Raw genomic sequence first — 12928 nt, forward strand, 5'->3', positions numbered from 1 at the left:
CGTTGTCCCCGTTTGTTCAGGAGGAGGTTAACATATTGGTAACTTCAACATAAACAGAGGACACAAACCCCAGTGTTTGGTTGTGTATACATTTTGTTGGTGAAAGAACATATAACTGTTTAGTTTGAAGACTTGTTTACATTTTGGATGAATGTGCCTTTAATGAAGCAGCTGAAAGGTGCAGGCTGGTTTTCTTGGAGTTGGAACAGAGGGCTGTTGTGTCCTCCTGCTATGGACGTATTTGTAGACTTGAAATTGAGCTGGTGCCAAGCTGGTCTGCTCTCACCTCCCCTCAGGAACACACGCTCATACCCAGCTGTGCATCCATGACTCTACATTAATTTGCTGGAGACTGTCATCTTAAACAGCACTGCAGCTTACCGTTTCCATACCTAACACATCCTGAACCTCAACACATCTCTTTACCCTAACATTGAAACACAATAGGTGTTTTTTGCTGCCCACATAAAGAAGAGGCCACTCACTCAGTCACTGGAAAACTAAATATAAAATCTGGATCTGTCAGCATGAGACAGTGTAGAATAAATATGTTAACATACACTTAGAGTTGTTTTTGTTACTAGACAAAAAGACTCATGGAAACATTTGAAGGTGAAACTGAGTTCAGCTGACTCGCTGCTGAGAGCCTCCTTTGTCATTTCCCTGCAGTCATGAGATCAGTGTTGAGCTGTGCTGCGGCTGTGAGACGCACAGATGACTGATGGTCAAGCACAGGATTAAATACCACAGCCAACTGTTGTTCCCGATTTAGGATCCTCAGAGACAGCATGTCAAGTACAGACAATCCTGCAGCTCCCATTCACTTTAGAGTCTTAATAGTTTTTAAAATCTTTAATATTTTTTGGTTTCCTGCTTCCAACTTGAATGCTTGGATTCCTTCCTCTGCTTGTCCCACATTTCCAGGATGTACTCAGTAGAGAATGTAGGAGCTAAAGAGCAGGATTTTCAGTTTTATCTTTCTGTAACATATTGTGCTGTCTAGAGTCTATGTAACTGAGACTGAAATGTAAACTGCTGCATCATGGCAGCGAGGACAGTTCGATGTTTTGTAACGGTAATATTTCAGTGCGTGCTTCTGACAGACAGCTCACAGGTGTCTGGCTTAGCCAGGCTACAGTTACAAAGGTCACAGGCAGGAGTGCAGCAGGGATCTGATTGCTTTGACCTTACTACAAGTTTCCAAGTATATGTTATGATCATTTTGAGCTTGAATTCTTGGATGTTTTTTAGTGAGCTCTTATTGAACAGTAGAATTTCAAAACAATACAAATAATACTGAAATGGTTTATGGAAACCATCACAATCACCAGGCTGTGGTGAATGATTCTGTATGTGGTTGTACCAGAGCACTGACAGTTTCTGTAGGTTCACCAAAGCATTGGAAAAATAGCAGCTACAGTTAGGTTCACAATGACACACTTCCTTTATTTTAACTTTAAACAATCAAGATGTGTTCGAAGAGAATGTTTAGCTCTGATGACAAAGATTTAAATTGTTACATCATTGTTACATTAAGTGTTCAGGAATTACAGCAATGTTCCTCTGAAGCAGGCCACATCAGGGGATCAAAGGTAAATGGGCAAACTATTCATGTAATACTTGCATGAAAATTCCTCGCTGTCAAAGACTGTAAATATCATGGACATCAGCAAATGCTGTAATTCCTCCCCTCTGATGTTTTGCCAGATGTTTGCTTCAGCCTTCATCAGTTGGTGCTTGCTCTTGGGTCTCCCTGCGTTCAGTTATGTTTTCAGAAAATGAAAAACATGCTCTGAGATCAGGTGAGGGACATTTCCATTAAAAAAAAAAAGAGAAAAAATTAATTTTCTTTCTTTCTTTGGATGGTGAAGGCAACAGTGGTACTAGTGGCAATCAGAACAGTTGGTGCAGTGACCTTCAAGCTGGGCACAGGGCTCCAGGAGATCCCAGGAGCAACACCTCTGTCCAGAAGAGCTCAGTCCTAGGAACAGCAAAGATACTGCGCAGGACCCTCAAGCTCCTCGTCTCTGGTAGGGGACTCGAGCTTGAGGAGAAAGACCGCCCGCAGTGCCCTCTACTTTAATTTTACTAATCTTGCCAACCCTAAAAATATAACATTCTTTAAAAAATGAATCAATCTATTTCTTATAGAATTTTGCATTTTTAAAAAATTATTATTATCGTTATTATTATTTTTTAACATTGATCGGTACCTTACACGAAATACAAAAACAACCCTCTTTACATTTTTACATGCTGTAGTGCCATATTTTGGGAGCATTTCAATTTGCTATGCAATAAAATACAAACATTATATCCCACATTTTAATAATATGTATGTATTAAGTCCATAGTAACTACATACATTGCTAAAATGTGCAAAAAAAGACAAAGAAATTGAAAATCGTTTTTGTTTTTTGTTTTTTTACTCATTTTTCTAGTTACAGAAATGTCAAAGATACATTCCTCAAAACTGTAAATGCAAATATAAATTCACTGTAAACAGCAATGACAGACTTATTATTCTCCTGCTTTCCTGCTGGTAAGCAGCAGAGCACCAAGCCTCTGTAAAACAACACATGCAGATGGATTATAGTGACTCACTGTTCATTTCGTATTCATTACTGTAACACACTTTAGGCAGAAGAGCATTTTTAAATATTATCCGCATATATTTGTATAGTGTTTCTATAATTTACCTCTACAAAGCTTTATGGTGTAGACGTTTGTGTTCAGTTCATCAGATTAAGAAAACACACTGCTCTGTTTGACCTGGGACATGGAGGGTGACGTGTTTTAAAACTCCTGTGGTACAGCTGTGTACTGTGGGTGTGGAAAAGAATGATCATTGTACTGTCTGATAATATCTACATGTAGTGAGAAAAGCAGGGCTCCCAGCCAGTTTCCTCATGCAACTCCAAAACAAAAGTCCAAACTAAGACTATTCACATGTAACACGTTCCTCTCTGTAACGTGTTACATGTTTGGATCTAGATAAGAGCACATTTAGAAACCAACCTATTATCAAGATGGGTTAAATGGATACCACGGTCAACTGTGTCAACTCAAACTGTGCAGTCAGCTTTTCCCTGATCTTAAAGCTTTGGTGTTATAATTGTTCTGTTTACAGTAAAAAGCAGTAAAAAGCCACTCTACAGACCACTGGAGCATTTGATATCCACACAGTAATCTATTTTCTTTCGTTTACCCTTGTCCAGATTGTGGGAACAGTGGTCTAGGCAGAGATTCTCAGACATCCCTCTCTGCAGCCATGTTTTCCAGCTCTTCTGGTGGGACCCTGAGACATTTATAAGGTGGGCAAAATATCTGCCCAACGGGTCCTGGGTCTAGTGTCTCCTCCCAGTTACACATGCCCAAAACATCTAACCTGACCAGATATTTTTTTTTGTTGTGGAACATAAGGATAAGTGGAAAAGGATGGATGGATGGATGGATGGATGGATGGATGGATGGATGGATGGAAGAGCAGTGGCTCTAGTCTGAGACTCTCCTAAATGACCAAGCTCCTCATCCTATCTGAGGTCGCTGGAGGCCTTACTGGTCCAATCCCTGATTGCCACTAAAGTTGGGCATTACTCTGCCAGTATAGTGATTTGGGTCTGCTGGATTTGGAAAAAAGGAAGTCATGATACATACATTGGCATAAACGTAATAAAAGGTGAAAATCCCCTAGTCGAAGTTCTTCTTTAAATGTTTTTACAAATGATAAAATAGGTTACTTTTAGCTCTCAAATGTTTTTAAAAAAAATAATTTCCCAATGTCATCATTCTTTAGACTCTGCATGTAACAAATATAAAAGGCTAATGCCTGTGTGTGCCTCAGAAGCTGCATTACATCCTTCATGTGCTAGCAACAGATTATAAATAGACTGACACCTAAAGTGGAAAAGTCCCCCCAGCTGAGGGGGGCTCATGACAGAGGGAAAGGTTTCCTGCCAGTTAGTTTGTGCTTCACATTTACTCCTTGCTAAAACATCTGAACAACAGCAACAATGTTATTATTATCAGATTATCCTCCAGGATATGAAGCCACTGCATGTGTGACGTGTTAAATTAATCTGAGCTATGTCAAGGCACCCATAGTTATAACTGTAGTGAAACAGGAAGTTTAATAGGTTAGAGAACAGCTTTCATTAAATAACACATGCATCCCATCCAGTTTGTGTTTAGTTGGACCATCATTTGTTTTCCAAACACACCTCCAGGCTGTGTCAGGGCTGTTTGACCAAGAAGGAGAGTGATGGAGTGCTGACCAGATGGTCTGGCCTCCACAGTCACCTGACCTAAACCCAGTGGAGATGGTTTGGGATGAGATGGAGCTCAGAGTGAAGGCAAAGGACCAACAAGTGCTCAGCATCTCTGGGAACTCCTTCAAGACTGTTGGAAACCGTTTCAGGAGACGACCTCATGAAGCTCATGGAGAGAACGCCAAGAGTGAGCAAAGCAGGACTCAAAGCAAAGGCTGTTTGGAAGAATCTGAAATATCAAACATGTCCTGAGTTATTTCACACTTTTCTTGTTTACTACAGAATTTCATGTGTTTATTCATAGTTTTGATGCCTTCAGTGAGAATCTACAGCGTAAACATTCATGAAAATAAAGAAAAAACATTAAATAAAAAGGTGTGTCCAAACTTTTACTGGCAGTGTGATTAGCAGTGAAACCACAGTGTAAACACTGGGTGGGGCTCTTCTGTGTGCTTTGGCTGCTCGCCCTGTGACGCTCTCCTTTGACTTCCTCTTATTTATTTATGTATTTGTGCCAAAATATAAGCATTCTAGTGGAAAATGTATCATTATTTTTGTTAAAACCTTTGTTTTAAATGCTCACGATGAGATTTAAACTGTAAACTTCCTCCTTTGTTGATGGGTGGAAGTTGGAAGAGACATCTGATTTTATTTTGAAAGTCCCAGTGACGATGGGTTCCGGTTTGTCCGCGTTAACTTCACGATATGTGACCGGAGTATTTGTTTTGTACCGTGTCTACGGATCGAGCACTGGTGAGGATCTGTCATCGAGGCAGGTGGAGTCTCCCATCCACTCCCCGGTGAAGGAACACGGAAGAGGGGACACGCCTGCCCTTCGTGTAATTTAACTTCAGCGTGTGTGACAGGGTCGAGCATGACTTCGGTTTGGAAACGGCTCCAGCGGGTAGGAAAGAAGGCGTCGAAATTCCAGTTTGCGGCTTCGTTTCAAGAGCTGATCATAGAATGTACAAATAAATGGTGAGTGATATAATTCTTATATTTGTCAGTATTTGATAACTGTGGATTTGTTGCGCACCCCGGCACTGCTCCGTGGTGTGCTCTCTGAGCGTTAAAGAGGCTGACAGAGAGAGTGATGCCAAACTCCGGTCAGGCGTGTGAACTTCTCATTTCGGCGAGTAAAGCCTGTGAAACTAAGTGTATCATCCACACTCAGTTTACACGAGCCGGCGTATTCATCACTGCGCATTAACGTCTTATTGACAGACTTAATACAATTACTCCGTGTAATTACAGGTCGTCGGCACAATACCTCAGGTTTTAATGTTCAGAAAAAATAAACGCTAAATGCTTTGTTTTGCTGCAGAGAGAGCCCGCCCCATTACTTCCGTGTTTGTTTTCTTGATAAGAGAACTGTAATTGTTACCATGCGGCATCCTAATAACCATGGCAACGGGTCAAGCCAAAAAACTGTCGTGGCTGTGGGAGTGAGTGGTGTCACGTGTGCTGGTGGAAGGATGAAGCATCTACGCCGTCATCATTGGCTGAAAGTAGACTTCTGGACACTGAGGTCATGGATAAAAACTTCCCCTCTTATAAGAAATCTGTGGCAGGCCCAGGTCTGCAATAACTGTTGGGAGGAGTTAAAAACACGAGGAAACCTTTTTATGAAGGCAAACAGTTGTTCCGGTAAAGTAGCGCTTCAACCAGATTCAAACACTTGTGTTTTTGTGGCTCATAATGTGATTCTGGGTGAGTGCTGGGCCACCACCAGCTGACTTTACACTAACTGGTCACATTTTGTGAGGCTGGGCTGTATAAGAAATCAGCCACCACTTTAATCACACTCTGGAGCACAGAAAGTGCACATTTAAGAGTTTTGTCTATTTATTACTTAACAAAATTTACATTTACAATAAAGACAGCTGGGGAATAGATTTCATTACAGTATCTTTTGGAAGGTGCTGTAACATAATTCCTCATTGCAGAGAGTACTGTGCTCCCTGAGCCTGGTTCTGCTGGAGGTTTCTTCCTGTTAAAAGGGAGTTTTTCCTTCCCATTGTTGTGCTTGCTCATAGGGGGTCATGTGATTGTTGGGTACTGTGGCCCCTCTGTGAAAGAAAGCCTCAAATCAGAAGTGGACTCCATGGTATAACTCTCAAACATGCACCTTGAGATGAAGTGGTATCTCACTAATTTAGAATACCTTCATTTTCCCAGGAACGATAGTTTGTTGCTCTATTTAAAAGCCCTCAGTAAAGCTGTGACATCTCACTCCTCATCATTAATTGAAGAAAGTATTGAATTCACTAATTTCTTTACTAATAACATTTTAACAATTAGAGAAAAAATAACTGACCACAGATATATAATATGTTCAGCTACTTTCAATACTATTTATATTTATTTAGTCTTTATCTGACTGATCCTACTGCATTAACCTCAGCAATCATCATGTGTCTATTAAAACCAATTACTTCAAGACTGCTATAATATGTCCTACCATAAATTAGTGCTTCAATTTTAAAATATGATTAATCTGTCTCAATCATCACCTACGAACCACAGGCCTATGATGGCAGCGTTACTCAAACAGCCTCAGCCTCAGCTGTCTTAGCTAATTGCAGGTCGATCTCCAATCATCCTTTAGCTCAAAACATCTCCAAAGAGTCAGTGTAAAAAAGCTTGTTTTATTTGTAGAGGGAAAAACCAACCCCAATCTCTGGTGCTGTGAGTCTTACCCAGTAAGCAGTGCTTAGATGGAGCTACTGGGTGTGGGGATTAGCCCAGTACTAACTGCCTGAAAAGCCCTGAATGCCTACCCTTCTTCCTGTGACAGAGCCAGTACAGGCCCAGCTGCCAGCAGCCCCGTTTGTTACTGCAGCTCCCCTCTAGATTGGTGCACTTGGTAACTAACTGGGTTAAATTTAGCGTCCTGGAAGACTGAGGAGGGCTGGATTAACCTGTAAGAGTCATTCATGGTGATGTAGATGAATACTTTACCAGTCCCTTTGTAAAGGCCCACAATTAAAACCATTTAACGAAGGATATTTTATTAAAGCAATATAATAGGAGCAAAACAAAAGCAGAACCAAATAATACTAATCAGAAAATATTAATCAAATCACCTCGGTTACATGTGTCTAATGAACCCATTGTAAGCTAATGCTGAGCTTGTTCGGATCCTTGTGAAGAAGGAGGTTGGAGAGATGGGCACACCCAGGCATGAGGAGGAGCTTCCAGCTGTGAACATCTTAGGTCCAATCCTCTGAACTGCTCTTCTTATCTATTCTGCACAAAGCTTTTATACCTGCTCCTCCTTTCTCCCCCTTTTTACGTCACATCGTCTAAGATAACGTCTGGTCTCACCTGTGGAATCACTGTCCACCCGTACCTCATCATCCTCTCCCTGTCTGTCTGAGTTGTCATCATACATGATTTAAAACTAACTTTAAAAGTTAAAATCACTTCATTACAGTTTCTTTTTTTCCGTGTTATTCTTACCATAGAAAGTTTCATTGTATATGAACATTCAGTCGCATATTTCTCCTTATGTTCCATTAGTTTATACAACCTCTCTGTCATGATCTTATTCTTACATGAACATCTTTTAGCATAATCCCTTTTAATCCAGTTACAGGAATACTTTCTTTTGCTGTTTTTCTTTAAAACTGAATACTCAATACATTTTCTTTTATTTAATCATACATTTATAAAGTCAGACATTCTCTCAGATTAGTGGCTCCTTGGTGTCACACCCACACACTGATTATATATATTGGCAATTAAGAATTAAGCAAAAACAAATATGAATTATGGCCGTTTGTCCTTAATTTTTTTTTTAAAGGCTTAAAACTCCCCGAAAAGCCTTCAGCTGATCCAAAATGCTGCAGCAAGAGTCCTGACAGGGACTAGAAAGAGAGCAGATTTCTCCTGTTTTGGCTTCCCTTCATTGGCTTCCTGTTAAATCCAGAATTCAAAATCCTGCTCCTCACATACAAGGTCTTAAATAATCAGGCCCCATCTTATCTTAATGACCTTGTAGTACCATATCACCCTATTAGAGCACTTCGCTCTCGCTCTGCAGGCCTACTTGTTGTTCCTAGAGTATTTAAAAGTAGAATTGGAGGCAGAGCCTTCAGTTTTCAGGCCCCTTTTCTGTGGAACCAGCTTCCAGTTTGGATTCGGGAGACGGACACTATCTCTACTTTCAAGATTAGGCTTCAAACTTTCCTTTTTGCTAAAGCATATAGTTAGGGCTGGACCAGGTGACCCTGGATCCTCCCTTAGTTACACTGCAATAGACGCAGGCTGCAAGGGCTGGCTTGCTTTTGTCCTGTCTCCCTCCTTTCACCTCCAGCGAGTCCTGGCTGTTAGCTGGTAGCTGTCCCTCCCTGAGCCTGATGCTGCTGAAGGGTTCTTCCTGTTAAAAGGGAGTTTGTTTCCTTCCCACTGTTACTATTTAGTGTCATCTGACTATTCTTATAGGGTGGAGGGTCTTTACCTTACAATATAACTGACCACTGTTGTTGTGATTGTGAAACATCAGCATGTAATGGTGCACAAATCTAAATAACAGAATTATTAAATGAGTCTACCAGTGAGAGACGGGGCCTTAAATGAACCCAAAAAGCCGACTGGCCCAGTCACTAAAAGTTTTGTTTTGGCAAGATAAGGACCTTTTTTTCTCTCATTATTCCACGACAGATTAATCAGATCAGATATTTGGACCTGATCCCAGATGTTGAACTTGAGTATGAGAATAAAGGAGTATAAAGGAGTACATGATTAGGATGATGATTGCCAAATTCTTTAAGAAAAACTACAATATTTTGCAAAGTGAAGAAAATTCTTTAGGAGGTAGATCTATAACTGACTCTACGAGCCAGAGACATCTTCATGGATGAACCATCAGTCCCCATTGGCCTCTTCCAGAAAACATCTAAAATCTTGGTATTTGCTCGGCATTTCTCTTCTCGTGAACAGATTGGATGATTAGTCTGGTTTTCAGTATTCAGGACGAGCTTGAAACATGTTCCTCTTGGCCATTTCCAGTTTATGTATACAGAGGATATTGTGCTTAGCTTTAGAGCTGCTGTTTTAGGTTCGGCATGTAGGAGTTCCTTTAATTCCACTGGCGTTAGTCATTGTTCAGTCAACATGTGTTTTCAGTCTTCTGGCCCTGGCTTGTATTTTGGCCGGCCTTCCTTTCACACTGTTTGTGCTTTGTGGTAGTTTAGAGAGATTTGTCACATTTTGCATGCTCTGTACTGGGGTCAGTGGTGTCTGTTAAGGCAGTGTTACTGGAAATCTAATGACAGCACACTGTAAAAGGTAATTATCATGTGGGCTCTGAAGGAATCTCTGAGGTCAGAGTGCCCGAGGTGGTTTTAAGCATCCCTTATTTTGTCCCATAGGATTTTCTTTTCTGGATTTCATCCCAAGACAATTAGATCAAAGCCGATATTCACCGGAACAATAAAACCACACACAAAAGTTTAACACTGAAATAAGTTAAATGTCAAAGCTAAAACGGTGACAAAGATTTTGACACCACGACTAAAACTAAACTTTTATTTCTTTCCCAGCAAAAAGTTTTTGAAACTTATGATCTATAATTGTACATTTCTTCTTCTTCTTCTTCTTCTTCTTCTTCTTCTTCTTCTTCTTCTTCTTCTTCTTGTTATTTGAAACAAAAACTGAAGCAGCAAAGTGCATAAGAAACAAACTTTGTGTCACTGCTAAAATGTTTGGTCATGTCTGTAGGACAAAGATGCAGCCAGTTCATGTCAATAGTAACCAGTTTTATACCAGGAGTAATGCAGATTAGCAGCTCAGATCGAGGACACTCAGTGAAGGAGTGAGTAATGTAGTAAGCAGACGGTTTACATACGTCTGTATTTCTTTCTGAAAACATCGGGCCAATTCAGACCAGTGAAAGGGGGCTGAAGGAGAATCTGTGTATTTGTTGATGTCAGGGTCATGAATTGCTGTGTGAAGCAGGCAGGACAGGATCCCACTGCAGACTCACAGACAGGCCTTTATTTTAGAAGACACAGCTGTGAAATATAAAACTAAGTAAACTGGGACGACGCCTGAACTAATCAGGCAGGCAGAACACACAGCAGGGAAATGAAGGAGGTCGCGACAACGGACAGAGTGAAACAAAGGGCTGAAGTATACAAGGATAATGAGGGAACGAGAAACGGGGGGAAACACAGCTGGGGCCAATCAGACGCATGAGACGAGGCACCTTCAAAGTAAGACAGGAAGTGACATGTACAGTGAGAACCAGACAACGACAGTAGGACATTGAACATGCAGATATGCACGCAGACAACTAAAGGGCCAGATGTGACCCCGAGGTCGTCTACCACCCAGTCACACTGTCTAATTTGCAACAAGAGTTAACAACATGCTTCAGTTTGACCTCCGACTAAAATGATCTCAATAAATGTTTTTTATAGGCAGATTCATCATGTAAACACCCAAAACTGGACTGATTTGGCTTTGATGAAAACTATTTTGATCATAACTAATAGAAAAGATTCCCAGAACTACAAGTTGTCAAGTTGTCATAAAGCTTAACCAAATTGCTCTAAATCAAAAACAAATACAGTGAGTAAAGCAGAAAACTGTTGAACACTTGCCCAAATGATCAACTAACCAGCTGCTTTTGGTAAGAGACTGTGAGCGATGAGTGAGAATGAAAGCAACGGACAGAGAACAGACATGGACAACACGCTTCACAGAGCTTAGAGCAACACCTGCTGCACTATTTATAACAGACATGTTTCTGTGCTGACCTATAAATGTACAGGCCTGTGGTGGTGAGTAACTCAGTGGTTTGTAGAGACAAAAGCGCCTGAAAGAAAACATTCACAGGTACCAGGAATGATGTATAACGACCTCATTTTAAAATGCACAGTGTTACAGTGTAACCATATTAGAGGAGGCTTCACAGTTTGAGGAGCATACAGCCTAGCTGATCCATATTTAAAACATTCTTCTGATAGACTTGTACAATGATTGTGATGCCACAGAAATGTCATTTATGGCAAGCTTAAATGATTCGCCCACACCCATGCATGTGTCTTACCCCAGGCTGTAGAAACAATGGGCTCAGCTTCAGCCTGAAAACTGAAAGGAACATGAAGGTGCCTTAAACCTGAAAACATCCTGTTTAAGTATACCAAACCTACCTGACCGTAACCCATAGATGGCTATGGGAAAGCTGCCCTGAACCTTGACCTTGTAAACTCTTTTCTGATGAGTTTACGGGCTTAGTCGCTCACTGAGGGTTGAGGGATGTAGCTCAGGTGGTCACTTACTAACTAGGTTGATGGTTGGATGGTGCTCCAGTCTGCATGCCAAATCCTCAGGAAAGATACTAACTCCATGTTACTCTTCGATGCATCCACTGAATGTTAGATTGGAAACAGCGTAGAAAAAAGTGCTTTTGCGAATGATCGAGTCTACAGGTTGTGTTAAAGTGCTGTATAAGAACCAGTCCACTCAAAGGAGACACTCTCTCCTGCACCATGCCTGTTTGTGATAATGCAACTATGCCTCAGTCCACTGAGCATCAGCCTGGTAGTTTTACAATGCCCATGTTATAGCTGCTCATCGCCGATGCTGTAGAATCGCCTTCTGAACAAATGTTCTTTCAACTTTGGGAACAGATGAAGTCTGGACTGTAGGGTGGATGATGAAGTTTCAACCAAAGTTTTGCAACAGAGTGACAGTTTGACAGGCGACGTGTGGACGTGTGGACGTGTGGTGTCGTGGACGATGCTTACGCACAGTGCTCAGCTGTGTTTTGGGACTGAAAGGGGGTTTTGTTGGTTGACTTTGATGGCTGGCACTGTGAAACACTGGAAAAACTCAGAAGGGCATTTCTGAACTGGAGAAGACAAATGCTGAGCAAGAGCGTAAGCATTCTCCACAACACCGCGCATCCACACGTCGCCCGTTAAACTGTCGCTCTGTTGCAAAACTTTGGTTGAAACGTCATCACCCATCCACCCTACAGTCTGGACTTCACCTGTTCCCAAAGTTGAAAGAACATTTGAAAGATTGTGCGGCGGCGCTGGTGAGCAGCTATGACACGGGCACGACCTGTTTATCTTTCTATCCCCATTTCGGTCGATGCGGGAGTCCTTACTTTTGGGATTGCGCTTGTATGTTTCAGTTTCTTGTCCATTTAGGTTCCCCTTTTGTCTTTGTCCTCTGTGTGTTTGGCATGTATGTGTGTGTGTGTGTGTGTCCTTGTGTGTTTTACACAAGGTCTGACCAAATCGTAGATGCCATCATCATTGCCACACAGATTGCAATGAAACAGGCAAAACATGTCAGTGTTTCTGCTCACAACAGAGTCAGTGTCTATTGTAAAAAATAGATTTCACATACAGCCTGGGACTTGTTACCAACATGAAGCTGGAGAAGAAAATCTACAGCCTGGCTGAAGTGAAAGTCAAACTTTCATTCAGAAACTGGTTAACTTGTTTATCTGTGTGTAAGACAGTGTCTGTGTTGAAAAAGGATTTTAGTTGTTGCTGTAATATACTCATTGTATGCTGCCAGACACAGTAAAATCAGTAAAATACAGTAAAATACAATATACGCTCTGCTGTTATTCAGGCAACCGGACAAACTGAGAGTGGTGTGGATCAGAAGGAGCAGACGTCACAGCACAAAGGTAA

General features: G+C 41.2%; 1 protein-coding gene across 10 annotated transcripts in view; it reads left to right on the forward strand.

The window, feature by feature from the left end:
• The first annotated feature begins 4928 nt into the window (after positions 1 to 4928).
• The window catches only part of ehbp1l1a (EH domain binding protein 1-like 1a), a 44819-nt gene continuing 36819 nt past the window's right edge, over positions 4929 to 12928 (forward strand). For 6 of the 10 annotated variants that reach the window (XM_085451845.1, XM_085451843.1, XM_085451846.1 and 3 more), the window contains exons 1-2: positions 4930 to 5246; positions 12867 to 12924. In XM_085451845.1, the coding sequence (XP_085307971.1) occupies positions 5143 to 5246; positions 12867 to 12924 (162 nt within the window). In that variant the 5' untranslated portion in view covers positions 4930 to 5142. Of the gene's footprint in view, positions 5247 to 12866; positions 12925 to 12928 lie in introns of all 10 variants that reach the window. The other 4 variants (XM_085451841.1, XM_085451842.1, XM_085451848.1 and 1 more) reach the window with 3 other exon arrangements.

The sequence above is a fragment of the Copadichromis virginalis genome, linkage group LG3 (assembly GCF_057382275.1).
Source record: "Copadichromis virginalis isolate Kocher_CV1m ecotype Utaka linkage group LG3, C_Virginalis_male_GT1.1, whole genome shotgun sequence".
Taxonomy (NCBI): Eukaryota; Metazoa; Chordata; class Actinopteri; order Cichliformes; family Cichlidae; genus Copadichromis; species Copadichromis virginalis.